Raw genomic sequence first — 25,433 nt, 5'->3', positions numbered from 1 at the left:
TATACAGGCTTTGCATCTGCGCCCTTCAGTGACGCTCATGTCAGAATAATTATATTAACTATTAACCGAGCTTGAGTCTATTTCTGCCTCTGTGGTTTTTTAAGCCTGTACACGTAGTTTGCACAGGTCACGTTTCAGATTTCCTGTAAATTAAAGCTGCGTAAATGTACACAGTGACATCTGATGCTTATTTACAATTCATTCAGTCACACGACACGACAGCGTTTTAGAAACGCACACTTTGCACATGTGAAGGTAATGAATTTTCAGGTTTTAAAATGAAATTATTGATGCATTAAAGCAGCCTGAAATCACTTCAAAGTTTGCTTATGTAAAAATGAGTGCTGTAAAATGATTAATCGCATCCAAAATAAAAGTTTGTTTATATATGTGTGTGTGTGCTGTGTATATTCATTATGTATATATAAAGACACACTTGCACGTATATATTTAAGAAAAATTGTATGTTTATATTTTAATATATTTATAATATAAATTATATGAATATATATATATATATATATGTAAATATTTTCAAAATACATACTGTATGTGTGTGTATTTATATATACATAATAACTATACACAGTACACACACATATATTATGTAAACAAAAACTTTTATTTTGGATGCGATTAATCGCGATTAATCGTTTTACAGCACTAAAATTACATTTTTGAAAGTTTGCTTGCATCACAGTTGATTCAGATGCGCTAGTCAAACATTGGACAATTCCCTTGTAGTTTGTACCACAGCAATTTTTTATAATATATTGCAGAATGTTTTATTTAGATGTCAGCTTTTTGTCTCTATGAACAAGTAGTGCTCTTTACTGGGGTTTCCTGATAGAAACCACCATAAGGGAATGCGCTGTAAAGTCAATTCCGTCAAACACGCCAATGGAACGGTTTGCGTCTGATGCTATTTATGGTGAGTCTGCTGATGATTTTCAAAACCCAAAACAAATGCATGAAGAAAGATGAATTATAAACACAGGATTTAGTTCTAGCAGGCACACTTGGGATCTATTGCTACATAAAACAGCCCTTCACCAAACCTGCCAACCCGACCCCAACGGTGGCGCGTTCAATGTCAGTTTGAGATAGAAAAACACGTGTGCTATAATCTTCACTAGTAATATAAGCCACAGTTACAGCTGGAGGTCGTTACAGTAGAAACTTTGACACGTTTTTTTTTAATTCCAATAAATATTGTTAATGTTATTCCTAAAAGTAGCAAATTATTGCTGAACGTATAGTGTGCAAAACAATTAAAAAGAAAGTGTTCTCGATAACCCCTCCATACCATGCAGTTTCCGCATGCAAAATAAATACTTCACCATAGAAACAAATGTGTCGCACGTTCGAAAGGAAGCATGTGCAATAGTTCGCAAGAATTTAGTAAAGACAGGTTTTAAGCAAGTGACCATTTCTGGTGCATGTCTGATTGTCTTTTACTAGTCTTGATATAACGACACCGAGCGAAACGTCATAAGAAATGGCAAAAAAAAAAAAAACAACAGAAAGTGCAAATACCACTGCCTTTTCATCGCTAGCGACACAAATCGGAAAGAGGTAATCGTCATGCTTTCCAAAGCGTGAAGTATGAACATTTATAACATGGATGCACCGCTAAGTTTCTTCTACGTCATCTCAAATCTTAAAAGGAATCACACCATTTTAAGTAAGACCTTTAATGAACTTATGTTGCTTTCAGTCTAATATACGATGATTACATCCTCTATATCTGCGACTACGGATCTCATTCATGCATTCAAACTGTGAAAGGTTGACGTGTGCATGTTCAAAGAGCATGTCTGTGACACTTTACCCTTGTATATTCAAACAAACGTGAACCACAAGAGAAATAAAACAGTCTACAAAAACCTCCAAGGATTTTGTGTCTACGTTACATTCGGTAAACAAAAAGGAAAAGGTGACATCCATCATCACAGAAACGTCTCGCGATCTCGGTCTGTGAAAGGTTCGCTGAGGTCCGTGTTCGCGGCCTCCGGGATTAGAGCATGAAAAAGCTCGCTAGTCGCTCGCGTGACGCTGTCGTACGATGGCGGAGACGAAGTAGCTGACAGCATTTCCGTAACTTCGGCTTCGGCGCCGTAGTTCTCCATTATCATCGCAACTATAAGTCCTTCGTTCTCCGGCAAACTGTCGCCGTCTTTGGCCGCGTCTGGCATGTGGAGTTGACGATAAAGTAGCGAGGCTTGTTTCAGCTGCCGTCGAATTAGATGCCTCCGATATGCGCGTTGGATCATGATTGCGGAAACGTCCTCTTGCTTGCGCCGAAGCGTCGTCGTGATCGGTTCGTAGGAAATCTTAGACGGGTTCGCCATCATGAACTTCTCCTCCATTTGTTGCTTCAACGCGTCCATTTCGTCCGACTCTCCAAGAACGCGTTTGGTGAACGCGAAGAGGATATCCAAACAATGGATCTTGTCGCCGCTCACCATCGGAAGGTCCATGGAAATCAGTTTGATTTTGTTGGGTTTAGTGATGCGCAGCGGCTCGGAAAGCGAGTCGGCGAAATCCGAGAGTTTGGAGTATTCGATGAACTGCATCGCCTCCGGATCGAACTTCTCCCAGACTTCGTAAAACATCTCGAAGTCGTCCTCGCGCAGCGTCGCCGTGCTCTCCTCGGTAGCCACGCTGAAGTTCTCCAATATAATCGCGATGTACATGTTCACCACGATGAGAAACGAAATAATAATGTAGGTCACGAAGAACGTGATGCCGACCGAAGGATTCCCGCAGTTTCCGCGAACGTTCGTCCCGGTGTGAGGAATATCCGGGTCGCACTCTTCCGGAGAGTTGTTGAGGATTGGATTGAGCAGATTGTCCCATCCGGCAGACGTTGTGATCTGGAAGAGGCAGATCATGCTGTTTCCGAACGTTTCGAAGTTGAACATGTCGTCGATGCCGCCTTGCTTCTTGACGTAGGCGAAGTTAAAGTTTTTGTTTACATAATATATCTGTGTGTACTGTGCACATTTATTTTGTATATAATAAATACACACACATACAGCATATATTTCGAAAATGTATTTACATGTGTATATATTTATATTAATATAATTTACATTATATATAAATATATTTAAAATAGAAACAACATATTTTTCTTAAATATATACATGCATGTGTGTGTATTTATATATACATAATAAATATACACAGTACACACACATATACTATGTAAACAAAAACTTTTATTTTGGATGCGATTAATCGCGATTATTCGTTTGACAGCACTACTATAAAGATAACAATATTAGCATCCACACCAGCGGACGATATCGTCTGTATATTCTAAGCGCGTCTGTCGCTTTAAATTCTCCAGCTCGTTATAGCAGGATGGATTCTGATTGGCTGTCAATGTTTGTATCGTTCATCAGGACGTAGGCGAAGTTGGCCATGCCGAAGATGGCGTAGATGAACATGACGAGGAACAGCAGCAGGCCGATGTTGAACAACGCTGGGAGAGACATCATTAAAGCGAAGAGCAGCGTCCGGATTCCCTTCGCGCCACGGATGAGCCGAAGGATTCGTCCGATTCGAGCCAAGCGGATGACGCGGAAGAGCGTTGGCGAGACGAAGTACTTCTCAATGATATCCGCCAGAACAATGCCTGGAACGAGAAAGAGACACCGATTAGAGTTAGCATTTGAGTTCACTTTTTGGTAACACTTTAGAATAGGGAACACTTATTCACTATTAACTATGAGTTTTCCCTCAATAAATTCCTAATTTGCTGCTTATTAATAGTTAGTAAGGTAGTATAACGATATTAGCGTCCACACCAGCGGACGATATCGTCTGTATATTCTAAGCGCGTCTGTCGCTTTAAATTCTCCAGCTCGTTATAGCAGGATGGATTCTGATTGGCTGTCAATGTTTGTATCGTTCATCAGCTGGGAAAAAAATCGTTCTGAAAGTGATTCCAACGATATCGTTTCTCTGTGCCTTTATCGTTATAGCTGTGATGTGGACTCTGCTGTTCTTTAATATTGAGAACGAATTTTAGAACTATATCTTTATTGTTATCTTTATAGTTATCGTGCTTGGTGTGAACGGGGCTTAATTGTCACTCCCATTTTTGAACATAGACGTGAAAGTGCACTATCCAAACTTAAATTTTTATAATTCATGAACGAAAACATTTTGTAATATGATTTTGATGTACCATTTCTATAGTAACGCAATGTCTGATTTTAAAATGGTTTTCACAGGATGAATTTTGAGATTTTACGCTTTCAATTGATATATAATTTATGATGATTTCTAAAGCGTAAAAACACTTAAAACGATTACATATCACTGAGTCATCTTCCATTTGCCGCATTACTGTTTTAAAATGATCCAAAGACAGCAAATTTTGTCATTTCAATTTCGATTGAAGAAGATCTTACAATAGTGGTTTTAACATCAAAATTTAAAGTCTAACCTTTTATGTAACCTTCTCACTTTAAATACTTTGGTGAGTTATTAAGAATATTGGTAACACTTTAGTGTCCAATTCTCACTATTAACTAGTTGGTTATTAGCATGAATATTACTGGGATATTGGCTTATTTATTATTACTTAAAAAGCACATATTAATGTCTTATTCTGCAAGACCTTATTCAAAATCCTTAATCCTATATCCAATTCTTAAACATAATTGTCAACAACTACTTTACTAAGTATTAATACGCAGCAATTAGGAGTATATTGAGGCAAAAGTCATAGATAATAGTTAGTAAATAGTGAAAATTGGACTCTAATCTAAAGAGTGACCAGAATAATTTATGCAGTTACTTGAAAGAATTAAAAGAACGTTTCATGTCTATCCTTGTATCATTAGCTTGTCGAGGTTGATACAGGATTTAGAAAGTAATTAGTAATAAGTAATTAAATACTTTTTGGAGAGAGTAATTTGTACAGTAATCTAATTACACGGTTGAAGATGTAATTAGTAACTTGTAATTAATTACTTTTTTAGAGTAACTTACCCAACACTGTTACTGACCTTGACCACCTTGATTTATTGAACAGTCGGTCCCACTTAGGAGTTAAATGGCTGGCTTTTACATTTGCGGCGGTGCGTCTTTAAGCTTTTAACCCTGTAGAGATACAGACGGCAGCAGGGGGTCGTGGCACAAAACCACGTCAAGATTTTAGCTCGGACTGAGAGCTCAATCACCTGAGCTGACAGCCCTGATTGCCCAAATTACCTTCACCTTAAACCATCTCGTCTGTTAACCCCTCTGGCTTTCCTCATTCTCTCATCAGGGTCACGAGGGGCTTCTGTTCTCAAAATCACCTCGTCGTGTCACTTAAGCACCGACTGCCTATTTATTAGTTGGTGAAGTGCTACAAAATTGCATTGAATGCCTTTAGACCTTGATGTGTAATGCCAAGGCCAGACGGTAAAGCTACTGTATCTTACAAAGAGAGACATTACACAATTTCATCTACGATTTAATAGAACTGGTTGCCTCATGCAGAAAGAATATAATACTTTAAATTTGTTTTACACTATTTTACTTGTCATATTTATTAAAATTGTTATTTTTAACAAAGTTGAAAAAGGGTGTGACATGAAAAATGTTTGATTAAAAATAAATAATTAAATAAATCAAACAATAAATAATAAAAACATTATTAAAAATACATATTTTATATTTTTCCTTTTTTAAATATGTCTGACCAGTGACAGAAAATTCTTTATATATATATATATATAGAGAGAGAGAGAGAGAGAGTTATTAAAATTAAGTTATTCAAAATCTTTACACTTTTTCTGCTTAATTATTAAAATATATATTAGACTAAATTTAAAAAAATAATAATTTAAATAATTATTTTAAACTTTAAGTTGAAGAAGTATGGGTGACACGAAAAATGTAGAAATATATTTATAGTTATTAAAAATAATAAAATGTAAAACACATTTTAATGCTATTTAATATTATTCATTTAATTATTTTAATGACTATATGTTTTTTTCACGCCAACCACACTTTTTCAGGCTAACAATTAAAATACATATTCAGGGCGATGAGTTTGATGATGCACTCGGTGGTGAAGATGACGATGAAGGCCAGGTTGATGTAGTAGAGTATGTACTCGATGCTGGCAGACTGCTCGTCCGTCTCCACCATCATCGTCACCATGTTGAGGATGATCAGCAGCATTATGATGATGTCAAAGGCTTGTTTGGACACCAAGTCGAAGAAGAATCCTTGGATCGAGTTCTGAGAAGAAAACAATCCAACCAAGAAGATTCAAAGAGTCAAAATCCACCAGAATCATTGATATATGACCCTGGAGTCATAAGTAGCACAGGTTTTTCACGCCAACCACACTTTTTCAGGCTAACAATTAAAATACATATTATATTGAAAAAAAATATAGGAGACATGAAAAATCTATAAAAAAATATTTATAAAAAATGAAATGTACAAAAATAAGTTTTAATATTATTTAATGACACTCTTTTCAGCTTAGTAATTAAAATATATATTAGACTGAAAAAGTATGGATGTCATGAAAAAAAAATTATATTTAAAATGACACTGTTTCATCTAATAATCAAAATGTATATATTTAAAAAAATGCATATATTTGTATATTTATATTTAAAAATAATTTAAATTATCATTTTAGCTAAGTTGAACAAGTATGGGTGACATATTATACAAATTATATATATTAATAGTTATTAAAAATATTAAAATATATTTTAATATTATTTATAAGTTTAATAACTTAGTTAACTTGTCATAACTAAACATGGGACAAACTAATCGATTTTTCTTTTATGCCAAAAATCCTTAGGATATTAAGTAAAGATCATGTTCCATGAAGATATTTAGTAAATTTCCTACCGTAAATATATCAAAACTTAATTTTTGATAAGTAATATGCATTGCTAAGAACTTCATTTTGACAACTTTAAAGGCGATTTTATCAATATTTAGATTTTTTTGCTCCCTCAGATTCCAGATTTTCAAATAGTTGACCCTTATGACTGGTTTTGTGCTCCAGGGTCACATTTTGATCAAAAACCCATTGAATACTCACAGTAGGTCTTGGGATGGGTTTCTGAGGTTTCTTGGATCCCAGTTTCTTCATGGCGTTATAATATTTCTTCTGTTCTTCTGTCATGAAGATGTCCTGTCCTCCTAAGTACAGAGAAACTCTTCTGTTATTATTACCGTCACAATCGCATTCACACCCTTCATGCTCGTTATTCTGCTGGTTTTAATACTTATCTTTCGCTTCTGTTGGTTGAAATTGTCAATGATGACACCGATGAAGAGATTGAGCGTGAAGAAGGAGCCGAAGATGATGAAGATGACGAAGTACAGGTACATGTACAGGCTGTTCTCTTTAATGGGCTGCTCTTCCACCTGTTCCAGTAGATTAGAGACGCTCAAATTAGCAAACGATACGTTCACATGGGTTTCAATCTGGTTTTATGAGCTCAAAACGGTTTTACTTACGGATCGTGAGTCGACCGCGGCGTACATGATCTCCATCCAACCCTTGAACGTGGCCTTGAGAAGGAGAAAAAATATGTAATATACAAATTTAAAAACAAAACAAACATTAACTGAAACTGGGAGGAAAAATAAATAAAACTAAAATTAATAAAAAATATATGCAAAAAAAAAAAACTTAAAACAGTAACTAATAAAAGACAAAACTCAATCTGTAAAAACGTAAAACTTAATAAAATAACTAAAACTGAAATAATACAAAATAAAAACTATACAGACATGTAAAAAAAAAAAAACGTTACTAACTAATAAAAATGACAAAAGTCAATATGTAAAAAATGTAAAACTTACTAAAACAACAAACTGAAATAAAAATTTATAAAAAACTATATACAGATATAAAAAAACAGTAACTAATACAATTAACAAAATTAAGTCTGTAAATAAATTAAATTAAAAATATAAAATTGAAATAAAACATAATAAAAACTATGCTGACATTTTAAAAAAACGGTAAGTACTGAAAATGACAAAAACCAATCTGTAGAAAAATTTAAACTTACTAAAACAGCTAAAATAAAAATAAAAACTATATAGACTTATTTTAAAAAAACTAATAATAACTAATGCAAATGACATTTGTACCACATTAAATGTTTTTAAATAAATAAACAAAAAATTAATTACTTTTTTTCACATTTTTAAAGCTTATGTTATTTCTGAATTTCAATGCAAAAAAACAAACAAAAAAATAATAATTTAAACAAAAATATCAATTAGAAATATTGGATTTTTTTCTATTTTCTTTTGTGTCAGAAAAAGGCACAAAAGTTTGTTAAGAATAAGATGTTTTGATAAAAACAGAAGATAACAGCTAATTGAAGTACTGAGGAGTGGGCAAATCTGGATTTTCTGTGCGTGAGTGAATGAGTGAGTGAGTGAGTGAGTGAATGAGTGAGTGAGTGAATGAATGAATGAGTGAGTGAATGAATGAATGAGTGAGTGAATGAGTGAATTAATGAATGAGTGAGTGAATGAATGAGTGAATGAATGAGTGAGTGAGTTAATGAATGAATGAGTGAGTGAGTGAGTGAATGAGTGAGTGAGTGAGTGAATGAATGAGTGAATGAATGAATGAGTGAGTGAGTTAATGAATGAATGAGTGAGTGAGTGAGTGAATGAGTGAGTGAGTGAGTGAGTGAGTGAGTGAATGAGTGAGTGAGTGAGTGAGTGAGTGAGTGAGTGAGTGAGTGAATGAGTGAGTGAGTGAGTGAGTGAGTGAGTGAATGAGTGAATGAATGAATAGATGACAGTGGGCAGCTTTCACAGAGTGCCAGAAGTCACTACGGTTGGTCTTTTCTTGGTCTTAGTTAGCAGTAATTACAGGTCTTTGTGAAGGACTATTTGAAGATGCAAATGAAAGGTTTGTATTGGGTGAAGTCACAAGAAGGTGATGGAAAGGAGCTAAGTGACTTGTTGCTAGGTTACCGCATCAACTAAGTTAAAAAGAAAGAATGAAGTGTGTTCGCTCTTGCTGAGCACAAACTTCGGTATAATGGCAGCAGCGGCGGCTAAAAATAACGCTTGCACAGAGTCGCTGATTGATTCGCTCTCGGACAGACGGAGGTGGCCAGCGGCGGGAAAGAAAAGGAGCGAGAAACTAAAGCTAAAGCTCAGCACCTGATGCAGCGCGAGACAACCGGCGCCACCTTAGCAGAACCGACTCCAACAGAACAGACAAATGTGCCTTTTAGGAGCGATAACACTTTATTTTCATGAGAAAATGCTCCCAAATAAAATAAATAAATAGAAATGTACTATTTATTTATTAATAGTAATAATAATAATAATAATATACAGATAGATAGATAAATAATTCAATACGTAAATATAGAAATATAAAAATAAAATAATAAAATATAATTGCCTAAATGTAAGATTTATTTATTTGAATTGCATATAAAATTTCCAGCATAAACCAGTATACATTTGCATTAATTAGTTTTTTCATTTTAAAATGATATTTTTAATGGTAGGTATTTTTAGTTTTAGTTAACAGTAATAATGATATGATCATAAGTGGATTAATACATAGAAAAATAAGACATAAATAATGAAATATAAAACATAAAATAATAAAATATTAATACCTAAATAAATAAATAAATTAGATTTCTTAAATTTAGACCTAAATAATTTTATTTACACATTTAAATAGATTTTTTTTATATTTTCTACTAACTACTTAAAAAATAAATAAATAAAAATAATATAAAAATTTCAATATTAATGCCTAAATTTAAAATGCATATAAAGTTTCCAGTACATTAAAATGTTTATAAATCTGTTTTTAAAAGCAATAAAACATTATTTTCAAATGCCTCCAAATTATAATAAAAATAAATCAATAGAAACATAACTTTAATATATTATATTATTATATTATATTATTAATAATATAGAAAAATAATAAATAAAAACGCCTAAGTTTAAGATTTATTTAAATTAATTTTTTGATTAAGATTTATTTGCGAATATTTTCACAATGCGCTCCTTCAAACTGGTTAGAATCAACATGAATCTGTTCACTGTGAAAACAATTACATTTCTTCAGTTTAAAAGTATGAACATGGTTAAAACGGCTAGCTGGAACAAGCAATATTTCATTAGTTTGTTAGCATCATAATGCACATGAGGAAAGGTTTAGTGGGTTATTAACAGAAGCAAAGCCTCACCACTTGCAGCAGCGCGAGGTACCCGGCGCCCACGTTGTCGAAGTTGACCTTGACTTTGGTCCAGTAGTACTGCGTGCTGTTCATCTCCAAGCACTCGCTCTTGTTGTTGATGAAGGAGGCGTTGAAGATGAAGCCGGTGCGGTTGACGCAGCGGCCGAACTTCCCGGCGAACAGGTTGACTCCCATGATGCTGAAGATCAGCCAGAAGATCAGACACACCAGCAGCACGTTCATGATGGACGGGATCGCGCCGATCAGAGCGTTCACCACCACCTGATGCAAACAGAGCAGAATCAAACCCAGCAAACACAGCTTTCTGAGATCAGATCAGAAACCCTCGGCGACTGGCATTTACACGCTCGCTCGAAAACCCCTGATAACATACAGCAAGTGTCAGAGCACTTTGCATTTACAGCCATTCATAAAACATAAACATTATCACGAGCTCAACTCTACTGGATCCAACGCATCAGAGAAGAGTGTGTTTAACAGTAAATTTAACAGAAACATGCCTAGGTCACGTTTCACCCCAGAATTTAAATAAATGTGACCCTGCAGCACAAAAGCAGTGTTAAGTCGCTGGGGTATATTTGTAGCAATAGCCAACAATACATTGTATGGGTCAAAATTATACATTTTTCTTTTGTGCCAAAAATCATTAGGATATTAAGTAAAGATCATGTTCCATGAAGATATTTTGTAAATCTCCTACCGTAAATATATCAAAACTTAATTTTTGATTAGTAATATACATTGCTAAGAACTTCATTTGAACAACTTTAAAGATGATTTTCTCAATATTTAGATTTTTTTGCACCCTCAGATTCCAGATTTTCAAATATTGTCCTATCCTAACAAACCATACATCAATGGAAGCTTATTTATTCAGCTTCCAGATTATGTATAAATCTCAATTTTGAAAAATTGACCCTTATGACCCATTTTGTGCTCCAGGGTCACATATATGTTTTTAGGAGCAATAAAATATTATTTTCATGACAAAAAATACCCCCAGATTCTTGTTAGTGTAATGCAAAATAAATAAATAAATAAAAATCAAATTGTAAAAATAAAGTATATTTTGTAAAACAGTAATTTAATATTAATTAAGCATTAATGCTTTTCTGTATATTATTATATGTGACCCTGGACCATAAAACCAGTCATAAGTGTCAATTTTTCCGAAATTAAAATTTATGCATATCTGAAAGCTGAATAAATAAGCTTTCCATTGATGTATGGTTTGTTAGGATCGGACAATATTTGGGTATTGTTGGCTATTGCTACAAATATACCCCAGCGACTTAACACTGCTTTTGTGCTGCAGGGTCACATATATATATTTTATAATATATATTTTCATTAATAATAATAATAATAATATTTATTAATATACATATATACATACACACATATATTTATATACAAAATATATAGAAAAATATCAATAAATTTCCATCCATTTGGATTACATAATAAATAACACAAAAAATAAGGTATAGTTTATTATTAACTATTTGCATCTATTTTATTTTATTTAAATAATCATTTTTGAATTTATTACGTAATCAAGTTAATCTATTCATTATTATTGAATCATTTTTTAATTTATTCCATTGAAAAGTATGAACATGATTAAAATATGGATAAAAAGCAATTACAAATGTAATAATTTTTTTGTGCTAAAACTGTGTAATCAAATAAATAAATCCTAAACGTAGGCATTCATATTTTTGTATTTATGCATTATTTTTCTATATATTATATATTTATGCTGATTTACAAAAAAAAGGAAAATAAAACTTTTTTTAAAATCCTAATGGTCTTAAAATAGGCTTAAACTTCTGTATTTTAAATGTTTTAAACGTATGAAATAAAGCGGGTGATGAACCCACAGCAGATCACAACCATCACAGAAACAACAACACTACATGAGCATCAATGCAATTCAGTTTATAGATTTAATCCATTTCTAATCAAACTTGCATTTCTTCAGTGGTTAAGGCAAGACACTACAGGCAAAAATATGCTTTTCATAACGTGATGCTTCAGACTAGTGTAAAGAAAACATCCAAAATACATTTTAAGTTTGTTTCATTATTTATGACTTTTATTTTAGCTATAATTGTTTCAGGGTAGAGAAAGAAAACATCCAAAAATACACTTTTATTTTATTATTTTAATTATAGTTGTTTCAGACCAATGTAAAGAAAACATCCAAAATACACTTTTAAGTTTATTTTATTATTTTTTATCTTTATTTTAGTTTTATTTCATTTACTTTATCTATTTGTGTCTGTAGATTTGTATTTTAATATAGTTTTTATAGTATAGTTTTATATAGTTATCTAAAACTGAGACCATAAAATATTTTTTGTTGCTTGAAATAAAATAAACTTTTTACAGAATAAAATAAAACTTAAACTTATTTTTAAGCTGGTTTCCAAAATGAAATTTTTGATTTTCATATATATGAATATATATATGAAAAAAAAATAAAAATAAAATATATATATATATACAGTGGGTACGGAAAGTATTCAGACCCACTTAAATTTTTCACTCTTTGTTATGTTGCAGCCATTTGCTAAAATCATTTAAGTTAATTTTTTTTCCTATTACAACTAAAATTAAAATTAAAACAGAAAATATAAAAATAAAAACTAATTCTAAATCTTATTAAGTTTATAGTAATATATCAATGCAGCACATAAGTGCATATTTATAAAAAAAAATCTAAATATGTATATTTAATATGCATATTATATCACATTTATAAAAATATTTCAATATTTAATGTTTAAAAAAAAAAGACAAAAACACAACAAAATTACAAAAATTCTAACTTTAAAATTAAAACGAATACGGAAAATAAAAAATAAAAAATTACAGCAATATATGATGCTAATACAATGATACTAATATAACCCAGAAACGTGCATACACCAAATCTGACAGATTTATTCCAGTCTATATTCTGGCTTTATCCAATGTTCAGATTAATGTTCTGAAAATGAATGTGAATTAGTGCAGTTTTAATTAAATAATGCCTCATTTGGATACATTTGGAAACATACTATTTCAGAAAACGTTTCCTACTGTAATCAATCAGATGGGGAAATATGCTAATATGTATTAGTCTAATGTTTTATTTTCACCTCAGTGTCTTGCCTTCAATCTTAAATCGCTGAAATATCACAGTATGAATAACATTATTGATATGTGAGCGTCTGGTGTGTGAGGATGAGGAGATGAAGATAACACTGAGTTTGTGAGCGATGAATACTGATGGTGTTTCCCAGCTTCATCTTTATCCAGACTGTTTAATAATGTCCCGCAGGCACAGACTCTACTGTACACATACTGTACATCCCGCTAACGCTGTAATACTGACAGCAAATCAAACATTCATACATGCAAGTCAGGAAGAGGAAGATAACACTGGAAACAAGTCCTGCTTCTCTATGTTTACTCTGGTTTTTAATACGTTAGCGTCATTTTAAGAGACAGTAGATGTTTCAACAATCATTTAATTATAATAAATGTATATTTAGTTATATATTTAATTATTTTATTCTAATATTGATTTCAGTATAATCCATCAGGGAAAAATCTACTCATAATGTCACTGTATTGTGTAATAGTTCAATTGTAATGTATTTTTAGTTATATATAGTATTATATTTATTTCATTATTATTAATATTATCCTTTAGTGAAACATGCATTCAAAATGTTTTAATCATAATAAATTTATATTTTGTTATACATTATTCATTTTAATATTATCCATCAGTGAAAAACATCTACTTGAGTATTTATAATACATTTATATTTAGTTACAGAATTTGAATATTATATTTATTTGATCAATTCTAATATTATGCATCAGTGAAAAATCTAATAAAAATGTCATTGCTTTCATTTTAATAATAATAAACTGATATTCAATTATATATTTTATTCTTCTATTTAGTTTATTCATTTTAATATTATCCATTAGTGAAACAAAAATCTACTCAAAATATCACTGTATTATGTAATATTTTAATGATATAAATTTATATTTAGTTACAGAATTTGAATATTATATTTATTTGATCAATTCTAATATTATCCATCAGTGAAAAATCATTTTAATTTCATTTTAATAATAATAAACTGATATTAAATGCAAATTATAATGATATAAATGTATATTTAGTTATATATTTTAATATTACATTTACTTCACTATTTTTAATATGATCCATTAGTGAAAAATATTACATAATATTTAAATCATAATAAACTTTTATTTAACTATACATTTCATTCTAATATTTATTATTTTATTAATTTTAATATTATCAATCACTGAAAAAAATATACTCATAATGCCACCACATTATTTAATATTTTAATATAGTATAATCAAATCATTTTAATTATATATTTTATTTTATTAATTTTAATATTATCAATCAATGAAAAAATTACTGCAATTGTCAATGTATAATGTAATAACTTAATTATAATAAATGTATATTTAGTTATAAGTCTTATTCATTATTTTATTAAAATCCACTCAAAATGTCACTGTATTAATTTTGTAATATTTGATTGGTTACATGACCAAGTAATAATTGTCTAATACTGCAAAGACTTTCCCGTTTGCCTTGTAAAGCCTCCAGCGATAAATGAGACGTCACCTTTCAGAATCAGAAATGCATGAAGATTAAACGATCAAACTTGATTAAACAGAAGTGCGGTGAGAATATGAGAGAGATATTAAAACACGCGCTAATGCTGTAAAAACACGGCCGGATCGATGGAGAGAAAGAAATCAACACAAACAAAAACATGATTTCAGTCTGCTGGGACGAATCTGATGAAAACATCTCACATTTCACACTAAAAAATAATAATCATAAATTAAAAGTTTTTTAAAGGACCATTATGCTTTTTGTTGCATTGTCTTATTTAAATGACAATTAAACATGTTTTCCCCAAATCTTCATTTTATATATTTGTAATTCTCATTGTTACGTAAAAAAAAAAAAAAGAAAAGAAAAAAAAAAAGCACTAATATCAGCATAAATAAAAGGCTCTATAACAAATACTATCATAATGTATAAACACTTAACCACTTATATATATATATTTAACCATTACTGAATTTGGGTGAAAATGTGATTAATTGCCTTGAACATTTCATAACACAAAATAATAATTAATAATAATAATAATAATAAATGAATGAATTGCCCTCAAAAACAGCTTGATATTTTGATTTTGGGCTGAAATATGACCTCAACATCATTTCAGAACACAGATATTTTCTTTATATTCTACTAATGAGATTTTATTAAACTATTCAAGCAATCTAACGGCAGCTTGAAAGACAGTAACCCTGTTTAAACCAGCCTAAGGTGGTTAGGTGTCTGGTTTGATGGTTTTTGGGGGGTTTTGGATGTTTGTCAACAGAGCGAGACCACCTTAAGCCTGCCAAACTCTTAAAGATAAAGGTTCTTCATAGGCTTCTACTGGTTCCATGAGGAGCCTTTAACATCAATGGAACCTTTCCAATTGAGCAAAAGGTTCTTTATAGAGGAAAAAATGTTATTTCGATTATTAAAACATTCTTCACATCAAGAAAATGTTTTTAAAGAACTGATTACTCAAAGGCTCATTGGTGAAAAATGGTTCCCTTTCAGTCGGTCACTCTCGACGTCACGTCGGATGACCGACGAATTGGGATCTCGCTTAGAGAGACCAATCCACTTCGAGTGTAAACTAAACGAGCCAATGCACATTGGCATGCGATTATTGCATCCAGCTGCTGCTGATCACAGCGTGAGTATAAGTAGGCAGCAGATGCAGCGCATATTCAGGTTTTCGCTGAGGAGCCGAGCCGGTGACCCGGCCGCTCAGCGGTGGTACAGGAGCTGTGGCGACGGGACGTGACGTCTCCGTTCCCTCCTTCAGGGAACGAGGGTTACATACGTAACCGAGACGTTCCCTTTCAGTCGGTCACTCTCGACGTCACGTCGGATGACCGACGAATTGGGATCTCGCTTAGAGAGACCAATCCACTTCGAGTGTAAACTAAACGAGCCAATGCACATTGGCATGCGATTATTGCATCCAGCTGCTGCTGATCACAGCGTGAGTATAAGTAGGCAGCAGATGCAGCGCATATTCAGGTTTTCGCTGAGGAGCCGAGCCGGTGACCCGGCCGCTCAGCGGTGGTACAGGAGCTGTGGCGACGGGACGTGACGTCTCCGTTCCCTCCTTCAGGGAACGAGGGTTACATACGTAACCGAGACGTTCCCTTTCAGTCGGTCACTCTCGACGTCACGTCGGATGACCGACGAATTGGGATCTCGCTTAGAGAGACCAATCCACTTCGAGTGTAAACTAAACGAGCCAATGCACATTGGCATGCGATTATTGCATCCAGCTGCTGCTGATCACAGCGTGAGTATAAGTAGGCAGCAGATGCAGCGCATATTCAGGTTTTCGCTGAGGAGCCGAGCCGGTGACCCGGCCGCTCAGCGGTGGTACAGGAGCTGTGGCGACGGGACGTGACGTCTCCGTTCCCTCCTTCAGGGAACGAGGGTTACATACGTAACCGAGACGTTCCCTTTCAGTCGGTCACTCTCGACGTCACGTCGGATGACCGACGAATTGGGATCTCGCTTAGAGAGACCAATCCACTTCGAGTGTAAACTAAACGAGCCAATGCACATTGGCATGCGATTATTGCATCCAGCTGCTGCTGATCACAGCGTGAGTATAAGTAGGCAGCAGATGCAGCGCATATTCAGGTTTTCGCTGAGGAGCCGAGCCGGTGACCCGGCCGCTCAGCGGTGGTACAGGAGCTGTGGCGACGGGACGTGACGTCTCCGTTCCCTCCTTCAGGGAACGAGGGTTACATACGTAACCGAGACGTTCCCTTTCAGTCGGTCACTCTCGACGTCACGTCGGATGACCGACGAATTGGGATCTCGCTTAGAGAGACCAATCCACTTCGAGTGTAAACTAAACGAGCCAATGCACATTGGCATGCGATTATTGCATCCAGCTGCTGCTGATCACAGCGTGAGTATAAGTAGGCAGCAGATGCAGCGCATATTCAGGTTTTCGCTGAGGAGCCGAGCCGGTGACCCGGCCGCTCAGCGGTGGTACAGGAGCTGTGGCGACGGGACGTGACGTCTCCGTTCCCTCCTTCAGGGAACGAGGGTTACATACGTAACCGAGACGTTCCCTTTCAGTCGGTCACTCTCGACGTCACGTCGGATGACCGACGAATTGGGATCTCGCTTAGAGAGACCAATCCACTTCGAGTGTAAACTAAACGAGCCAATGCACATTGGCATGCGATTATTGCATCCAGCTGCTGCTGATCACAGCGTGAGTATAAGTAGGCAGCAGATGCAGCGCATATTCAGGTTTTCGCTGAGGAGCCGAGCCGGTGACCCGGCCGCTCAGCGGTGGTACAGGAGCTGTGGCGACGGGACGTGACGTCTCCGTTCCCTCCTTCAGGGAACGAGGGTTACATACGTAACCGAGACGTTCCCTTTCAGTCGGTCACTCTCGACGTCACGTCGGATGACCGACGAATTGGGATCTCGCTTAGAGAGACCAATCCACTTCGAGTGTAAACTAAACGAGCCAATGCACATTGGCATGCGATTATTGCATCCAGCTGCTGCTGATCACAGCGTGAGTATAAGTAGGCAGCAGATGCAGCGCATATTCAGGTTTTCGCTGAGGAGCCGAGCCGGTGACCCGGCCGCTCAGCGGTGGTACAGGAGCTGTGGCGACGGGACGTGACGTCTCCGTTCCCTCCTTCAGGGAACGAGGGTTACATACGTAACCGAGACGTTCCCTTTCAGTCGGTCACTCTCGACGTCACGTCGGATGACCGACGAATTGGGATCTCGCTTAGAGAGACCAATCCACTTCGAGTGTAAACTAAACGAGCCAATGCACATTGGCATGCGATTATTGCATCCAGCTGCTGCTGATCACAGCGTGAGTATAAGTAGGCAGCAGATGCAGCGCATATTCAGGTTTTCGCTGAGGAGCCGAGCCGGTGACCCGGCCGCTCAGCGGTGGTACAGGAGCTGTGGCGACGGGACGTGACGTCTCCGTTCCCTCCTTCAGGGAACGAGGGTTACATACGTAACCGAGACGTTCCCTTTCAGTCGGTCACTCTCGACGTCACGTCGGATGACCGACGAATTGGGATCTCGCTTAGAGAGACCAATCCACTTCGAGTGTAAACTAAACGAGCCAATGCACATTGGCATGCGATTATTGCATCCAGCTGCTGCTGATCACAGCGTGAGTATAAGTAGGCAGCAGATGCAGCGCATATTCAGGTTTTCGCTGAGGAGCCGAGCCGGTGACCCGGCCGCTCAGCGGTGGTACAGGAGCTGTGGCGACGGGACGTGACGTCTCCGTTCCCTCCTTCAGGGAACGAGGGTTACATACGTAACCGAGACGTTCCCTTTCAGTCGGTCACTCTCGACGTCACGTCGGATGACCGACGAATTGGGATCTCGCTTAGAGAGACCAATCCACTTCGAGTGTAAACTAAACGAGCCAATGCACATTGGCATGCGATTATTGCATCCAGCTGCTGCTGATCACAGCGTGAGTATAAGTAGGCAGCAGATGCAGCGCATATTCAGGTTTTCGCTGAGGAGCCGAGCCGGTGACCCGGCCGCTCAGCGGTGGTACAGGAGCTGTGGCGACGGGACGTGACGTCTCCGTTCCCTCCTTCAGGGAACGAGGGTTACATACGTAACCGAGACGTTCCCTTTCAGTCGGTCACTCTCGACGTCACGTCGGATGACCGACGAATTGGGATCTCGCTTAGAGAGACCAATCCACTTCGAGTGTAAACTAAACGAGCCAATGCACATTGGCATGCGATTATTGCATCCAGCTGCTGCTGATCACAGCGTGAGTATAAGTAGGCAGCAGATGCAGCGCATATTCAGGTTTTCGCTGAGGAGCCGAGCCGGTGACCCGGCCGCTCAGCGGTGGTACAGGAGCTGTGGCGACGGGACGTGACGTCTCCGTTCCCTCCTTCAGGGAACGAGGGTTACATACGTAACCGAGACGTTCCCTTTCAGTCGGTCACTCTCGACGTCACGTCGGATGACCGACGAATTGGGATCTCGCTTAGAGAGACCAATCCACTTCGAGTGTAAACTAAACGAGCCAATGCACATTGGCATGCGATTATTGCATCCAGCTGCTGCTGATCACAGCGTGAGTATAAGTAGGCAGCAGATGCAGCGCATATTCAGGTTTTCGCTGAGGAGCCGAGCCGGTGACCCGGCCGCTCAGCGGTGGTACAGGAGCTGTGGCGACGGGACGTGACGTCTCCGTTCCCTCCTTCAGGGAACGAGGGTTACATACGTAACCGAGACGTTCCCTTTCAGTCGGTCACTCTCGACGTCACGTCGGATGACCGACGAATTGGGATCTCGCTTAGAGAGACCAATCCACTTCGAGTGTAAACTAAACGAGCCAATGCACATTGGCATGCGATTATTGCATCCAGCTGCTGCTGATCACAGCGTGAGTATAAGTAGGCAGCAGATGCAGCGCATATTCAGGTTTTCGCTGAGGAGCCGAGCCGGTGACCCGGCCGCTCAGCGGTGGTACAGGAGCTGTGGCGACGGGACGTGACGTCTCCGTTCCCTCCTTCAGGGAACGAGGGTTACATACGTAACCGAGACGTTCCCTTTCAGTCGGTCACTCTCGACGTCACGTCGGATGACCGACGAATTGGGATCTCGCTTAGAGAGACCAATCCACTTCGAGTGTAAACTAAACGAGCCAATGCACATTGGCATGCGATTATTGCATCCAGCTGCTGCTGATCACAGCGTGAGTATAAGTAGGCAGCAGATGCAGCGCATATTCAGGTTTTCGCTGAGGAGCCGAGCCGGTGACCCGGCCGCTCAGCGGTGGTACAGGAGCTGTGGCGACGGGACGTGACGTCTCCGTTCCCTCCTTCAGGGAACGAGGGTTACATACGTAACCGAGACGTTCTCTATTGGCTTCTTTTGGTTCCATGAAGAACCTTTAACATCCCTTGAATCGTTCCAGGTCCTTTATAGTGGAAAAAGCTTCTTTAGATAATTAAAAGTGCTCTTCACACAAGGTTTGAAGAACCAAAAATGGTTTTTCTATGGCATCACTACAAAAAAAGTTCTTAAAAGAACCATCTTTTCTTGGTGTGAAGAATATTTCAATCATCTAAAGAACCCTTTTCCACTGTAAAGAACCTTCTGTGGAATTGGAAGGCTCATCATTGAACCATAAATTAAAATAAAGGTTCTCTATTGGGTTCTATTGGTTCCATGAAGAACCTATAACATTCATTGAATCTTACTTTCCAGGTTCTTTACAGTGGAAAAAAAATAATTGAGATGTTCTTCACACCAAGAAAATAATGGTTCTACTAATGGTTCTTTGGGGAACCAAAAATGCTTCTTCGATGGCATCACTGCAAAAACAGCTTTATTTTTAAGCATGTGGAACCTTTCATTCAACAAAAGTACTTTATAGTGGAAAAAGGCTTAAAATGTTCTTCTTCTTTTAAGAACGTTTCACTGAAAGGTTCTTTGGGGAACCAAAAATGCTTCTTCACTCTTAAAAATAAAGGTGCTTCACAGTGATGCCGCAGAAGAACCTTTTTGTCTAAATGGTTCCATAAAGAACCTTTCTGTTTCACAAAAGATCCTTTGTGGCGAAAGAAGGTTCTTCAGATTATAAAAAGCTAAGAAAGAGTTCTTTAAAGAAAGAACCTTTGACTGAATGGTTCTCTGTGGAACCAAAAATGGTTATTTTATGGCATCGCTGTGAAGAACCTCCTAAGCACCTTTATTTTTAAGCATGTGGAACCTTTCCATTCAACAAAAGAACTTTATAGTGGAAAAAGGCTTAAAATGTTCTTCTTCTTTTAAGAACTTTTCACTGAAAGGTTCTTTGGGGAACCAAAAATGCTTCTTCACTTTTAAAAATAAAGGTTCTTGACGATGCCATAGAAGAACGTTTTTTGTCTAAATGGTTCCATAAAGAACCTTTAACATCTGAAGAACCTTTCTGTTTCACAAAAGGTTGTTTGTGGCGAAAGAAGGTTCTTCAGATTATAAAAAGGTAAGAAAGAGATGGTTCTTTGACTGAATGGTTCTTTGTGGAACCAAAAATGGTTCTTCTATGGCATCGCTGTGAAGAACCTTTTAAGCACCTTTATTTTTAAGCATGTAGAACTTTTCCATTCAACAAAAGAACTTTATAGTGGAAAAAGGCTTAAAATGTTCTTCTTCTTTTAAGAACTTTTCACTGAAAGGTTCTTTGGGGAACCAAAAATGGTGAAAACCTTTATGTTTAAGAGTATACGACCATAGAACCACCTCAGGCTGGTTTAAGAAGAGACTTGAGAAGATGCGTGATGGTTTTTCTCTCCTCAGCCAACTCCCTTAAAAAATACAGAGGCTTCCTGTTTCTGTAGAACTGAGCGAAATGGGCTGTGAATGACAGATGTTACAGAGAGACGAGTGTATCTTACCCTCATGCCTTCAAACCGGGACAGCGCTCTCAGCGGTCTGAGGGCTCTGAGCGTTCTGAGAGATTTGATGGCAGCAAAGTCCGAGTAGCCCAGCGTGCTTGCTACAAGGCTTACGAGAGACACCTGAGTGACAGAGAGCCGAGGAGAAAGAGAAGATAGAAACGCAGCGTTAGGACCGCAATAACATCACACCCGCTGCAGTCCTGCGGAAGGAAACGAGGCATCAGACTGCGGCGCTAGGAGGAAAAACAGGGCTTAATCATCACGGAAACCCGGTTCTGGAGACCTGTTAAGGAAAAATTTGGTTTTAAGGGCCATTGGTGGTTGTTTCATCGCTCCTCTGTGACCTGTGAAGGACTGAAGGGGGGTTTAGAGGGCAGCTGTCTATTGAGTCTACTCAGACGGTGCCTTCGGTGCCGGGCCCCGGGCCCCAGTCAGAGCGGCTCTTACCCTCATCCCAGCAAAGCGAGACACGGCGCGGAGAGGCCGCAGCGCCCGGAGCGTCCGCAGAACCCGCATGGAGCCAATCTGATCATAATTGACCACACGTGCCACCAGACCAATCACTGACACCTGCATGAAGCGAATTATAGCTCGTTTAGTTTCCATGAGTTCATAGCATTCATACTGTTCTAATGGGATTTTTGTATTCATGTTCCAATCAGTCTTTTGAAATTTAAAAAAGCAAAAAAAAATGTTTCAAAAGCGTTTCATGTGCATTTAATAGCTTTAAACTTACTTGGATCTTATTTACTATAAATATTAAAATCTCATAACATTACTCATATTAATCAAATTTGATTTTGTCCATGCAGTCAATCTTTAGAAATCAAAAAACTATTTCAATGCTAACGTAAATGCATTTCATATGCATTTAACAATTTTGATATACTTGATATATCATAAATATTATAACAAACACTATACTATATTAAATATAATTTAATATTATAGAAATATTAAATTTAAAATATAAAATATAAAAACTATAAAAATATAAAATTGTATAATATATAAAAAAAAATATCTGAAAAATACTGCAATATTCATATTATTCATATTAATCACATGCTTGTTTTGTCCATGTTCCTGTCTGTCTTAATAATTAAAAAAATAAAAATGAAATGTCGAAGTAAATGCATTTCATGTGCATTTAGCTTTAAAAGTACTTAATCTCATTTATTATAAAGATTGAAATCTCAAATTTCATATTTTTCTAATTTTGTCAATGTTCCAGTCAATCTTTAGAAATCTAATCTTGAAAAAAAATAAACTATTTAAAAGTCAAAGCAAAGCATTTAATGTGCATTTAACAGCTTTAAAAAATACTTAATCTAATTTATTATGAATATTAAAATGAAAAAGTATATCATTTATATTAATCAAATGGGACTGTTTTGTCCACTGTCAATTTTTAGAAATAAAAAAAACTATTTCAGTGTCAAAGCAAATTCATCTAATGTGCATTTAGCAGCTTTAAAAGTACTTTTCTGATTATTAAAATCTCATATTTAAAAAAAATTAAAAATATGAGTTCACGACAAATGAAATTAAAAAATTTAATTTCTTGTACGAGTAACAGCTTTGAAAGTACTTGATCTAAATGATTATGTAAAAATGTCATATTATTCATATGAATCAAATTGGGATTGTGTTCATGATCCAGTCAATCTTTAAAAAACAAAAACTTTTCGATGTCAAAGAAAAACTTACAGTTTAAACTTAAATGATGTAATTTATGTAATTTATTCGAAATATTAAAGTTTTATCAATTTCATATTATTCCAATAGGACAAAATCTTCCGAGAATCTTTCACTATTACTTAAAAAAATTAAATAAAATATTTTGTGCTTATAATATTTTTTCATTCATTAAAGATGAATCCTTGTTTAATTTATATAAATTAAATCACATGGTTTAAATGCTATTTCTTTTCTCCTCATTTATGAATATAAATGTATAAATTAAATACATTATATTACACGAATGCATTTGGCAGACACTTCTATCCAAAGCGACTTACACACATTGCATTTTTAAAGGCATACATTATTTTTCACGCATTTCCTAGAAATCGAACCAATGACCTTGCCGTTGTTTGAGCAACAGGAATTAAACACCCTTCTGTACTTAAAAGAGGAATTTTAGGCACATTTTCTACATCATCTCATCAAGTGTCAACAAACCGCATAATGTGAAAAATCTACTCTGAAGAGACTCAAATACAGCGGTGCATTTGATCAGTACTTCATGCTGCAGTGAAGGTGGAGGTGAAGTGTGTCATTTCTGCAACACTTGCATCAGCAAAACATCAAAAATAATTACACACTCCACCTTTCACATCACAACTTTACAATTGACTGTAGATCTGAATCCACAGCTCTCCTTACCCTCTGTTTTATTCTCACTGAATGGAGCCACACAAATAAAAAATATTTCATGTACATGTAGAGTCTGTACAGCGATGCAGTCGTGGTTGTTTTGGCTCTTTGGTCAAATGACATTTTTAACTGATGAATAGATGAATGCTCTACCACAAATATGGCGTGTAAGCTTAGAAAACTAGATTAATCAAGAAAAATAAAATAAGTATGGCCTGCTAACATGATCCCATTAATATTTGTACATAGTTCCACATATGCATAGCAGACATGCATACATCTGTCATGTTTGGATAACTATACATTTTTGGACAAAATTCCATAATTATCTGACAATTGAGAGTGTTTCTATGGGATTATTGTGTATGGCTCTCTTTCAAAAAACAAAAAAACAAAACAAAAACCCATCACACATATTTGTTTTAGAAATTAATGTCAATAGAAATGCATTTATGTGCATTTATGAGTGTGTTTTTGGTGTTTTTTTTAGGGGATTTATGGTACTAAATTATATTAAAAGAATAGTTATGATCCATTTATTTCCTGTTAATACTTTTTGAGCTTAGAAAATAAAACCTGAAAATAAAATGTCCAACTTTCAAACTGTTGTAAATCTTGAATGCTTTGGAGCTTTTCAAAAAGTTACAGAAGTTTAAGTTCATTATTACGAAAAATACACACACACACACACACACACACACACACTCGCACGCGCACACGCACGCGCACACGCGCACACGCACTCACGCACACACGCACACACGCACTCACGCACTCACGCACACACGCACACACTCTCTCTCTCGCTCACACACACACACACACACACAATAATTAATATGACACATATTTTCCAAAACATGTTTTACTCTAAATCGAAACCATAAATCTAAACAAGTTATGTTCCAAATTTGAGGTTGATATCTCAGTTTTTATGTATGTATGCATTTTTTTATTTATTTTTAATTTTTATTTGTTTTGTTTTATTTTTTAGGACCATTCAACCTTGTTTGTTTGTTTGTTTGTTTTTGTTTTCAATGTGTTCACATAGCAAGTGCCAAAATCCTTAACAAGTCCTAAACAAAACCGAAACAAAAAAAATCAGTCAAAAATGACCAGCTTCAGATGGTAAAAGCATTAAAAGTACTAATATAATTTATTCCAAATGTCAAAATCAACCTATGAAATTAATATTATATGAACTTATATACGTTTTCTGGAGTTTTCTTTTTTACAAGA

At 35.9% G+C, this 25,433-nt stretch overlaps 1 protein-coding gene across 1 annotated transcript in view; it reads right to left on the bottom strand.

Moving 5' to 3' along the window:
• Positions 1-702: 702 nt before the first annotated feature.
• The window catches only part of LOC107742187 (sodium channel protein type 4 subunit alpha-like), a 95,721-nt gene continuing 70,990 nt past the window's right edge, over positions 703-25,433 (bottom strand). Inside the window, exons 16-23 of the mRNA XM_016555087.1 lie at positions 21,813-21,935; positions 10,236-10,508; positions 7,504-7,557; positions 7,273-7,410; positions 7,082-7,186; positions 6,033-6,252; positions 3,427-3,688; positions 703-2,964 (exon numbers count right to left, since the gene is read on the bottom strand). Of these exons, the coding sequence (XP_016410573.1) occupies positions 1,950-2,964; positions 3,427-3,688; positions 6,033-6,252; positions 7,082-7,186; positions 7,273-7,410; positions 7,504-7,557; positions 10,236-10,508; positions 21,813-21,935 (2,190 nt within the window). The 3' untranslated portion in view covers positions 703-1,949. The remainder of the gene's footprint in view (positions 2,965-3,426; positions 3,689-6,032; positions 6,253-7,081; positions 7,187-7,272; positions 7,411-7,503; positions 7,558-10,235; positions 10,509-21,812; positions 21,936-25,433) is intronic.

The sequence above is a fragment of the Sinocyclocheilus rhinocerous genome, unplaced genomic scaffold (assembly GCF_001515625.1).
Source record: "Sinocyclocheilus rhinocerous isolate Xijiao unplaced genomic scaffold, SAMN03320098_v1.1 scaffold2122, whole genome shotgun sequence".
Classification (NCBI taxonomy): Eukaryota; Metazoa; Chordata; class Actinopteri; order Cypriniformes; family Cyprinidae; genus Sinocyclocheilus; species Sinocyclocheilus rhinocerous.
This window is presented reverse-complemented; position numbering and strand designations above follow the sequence as displayed.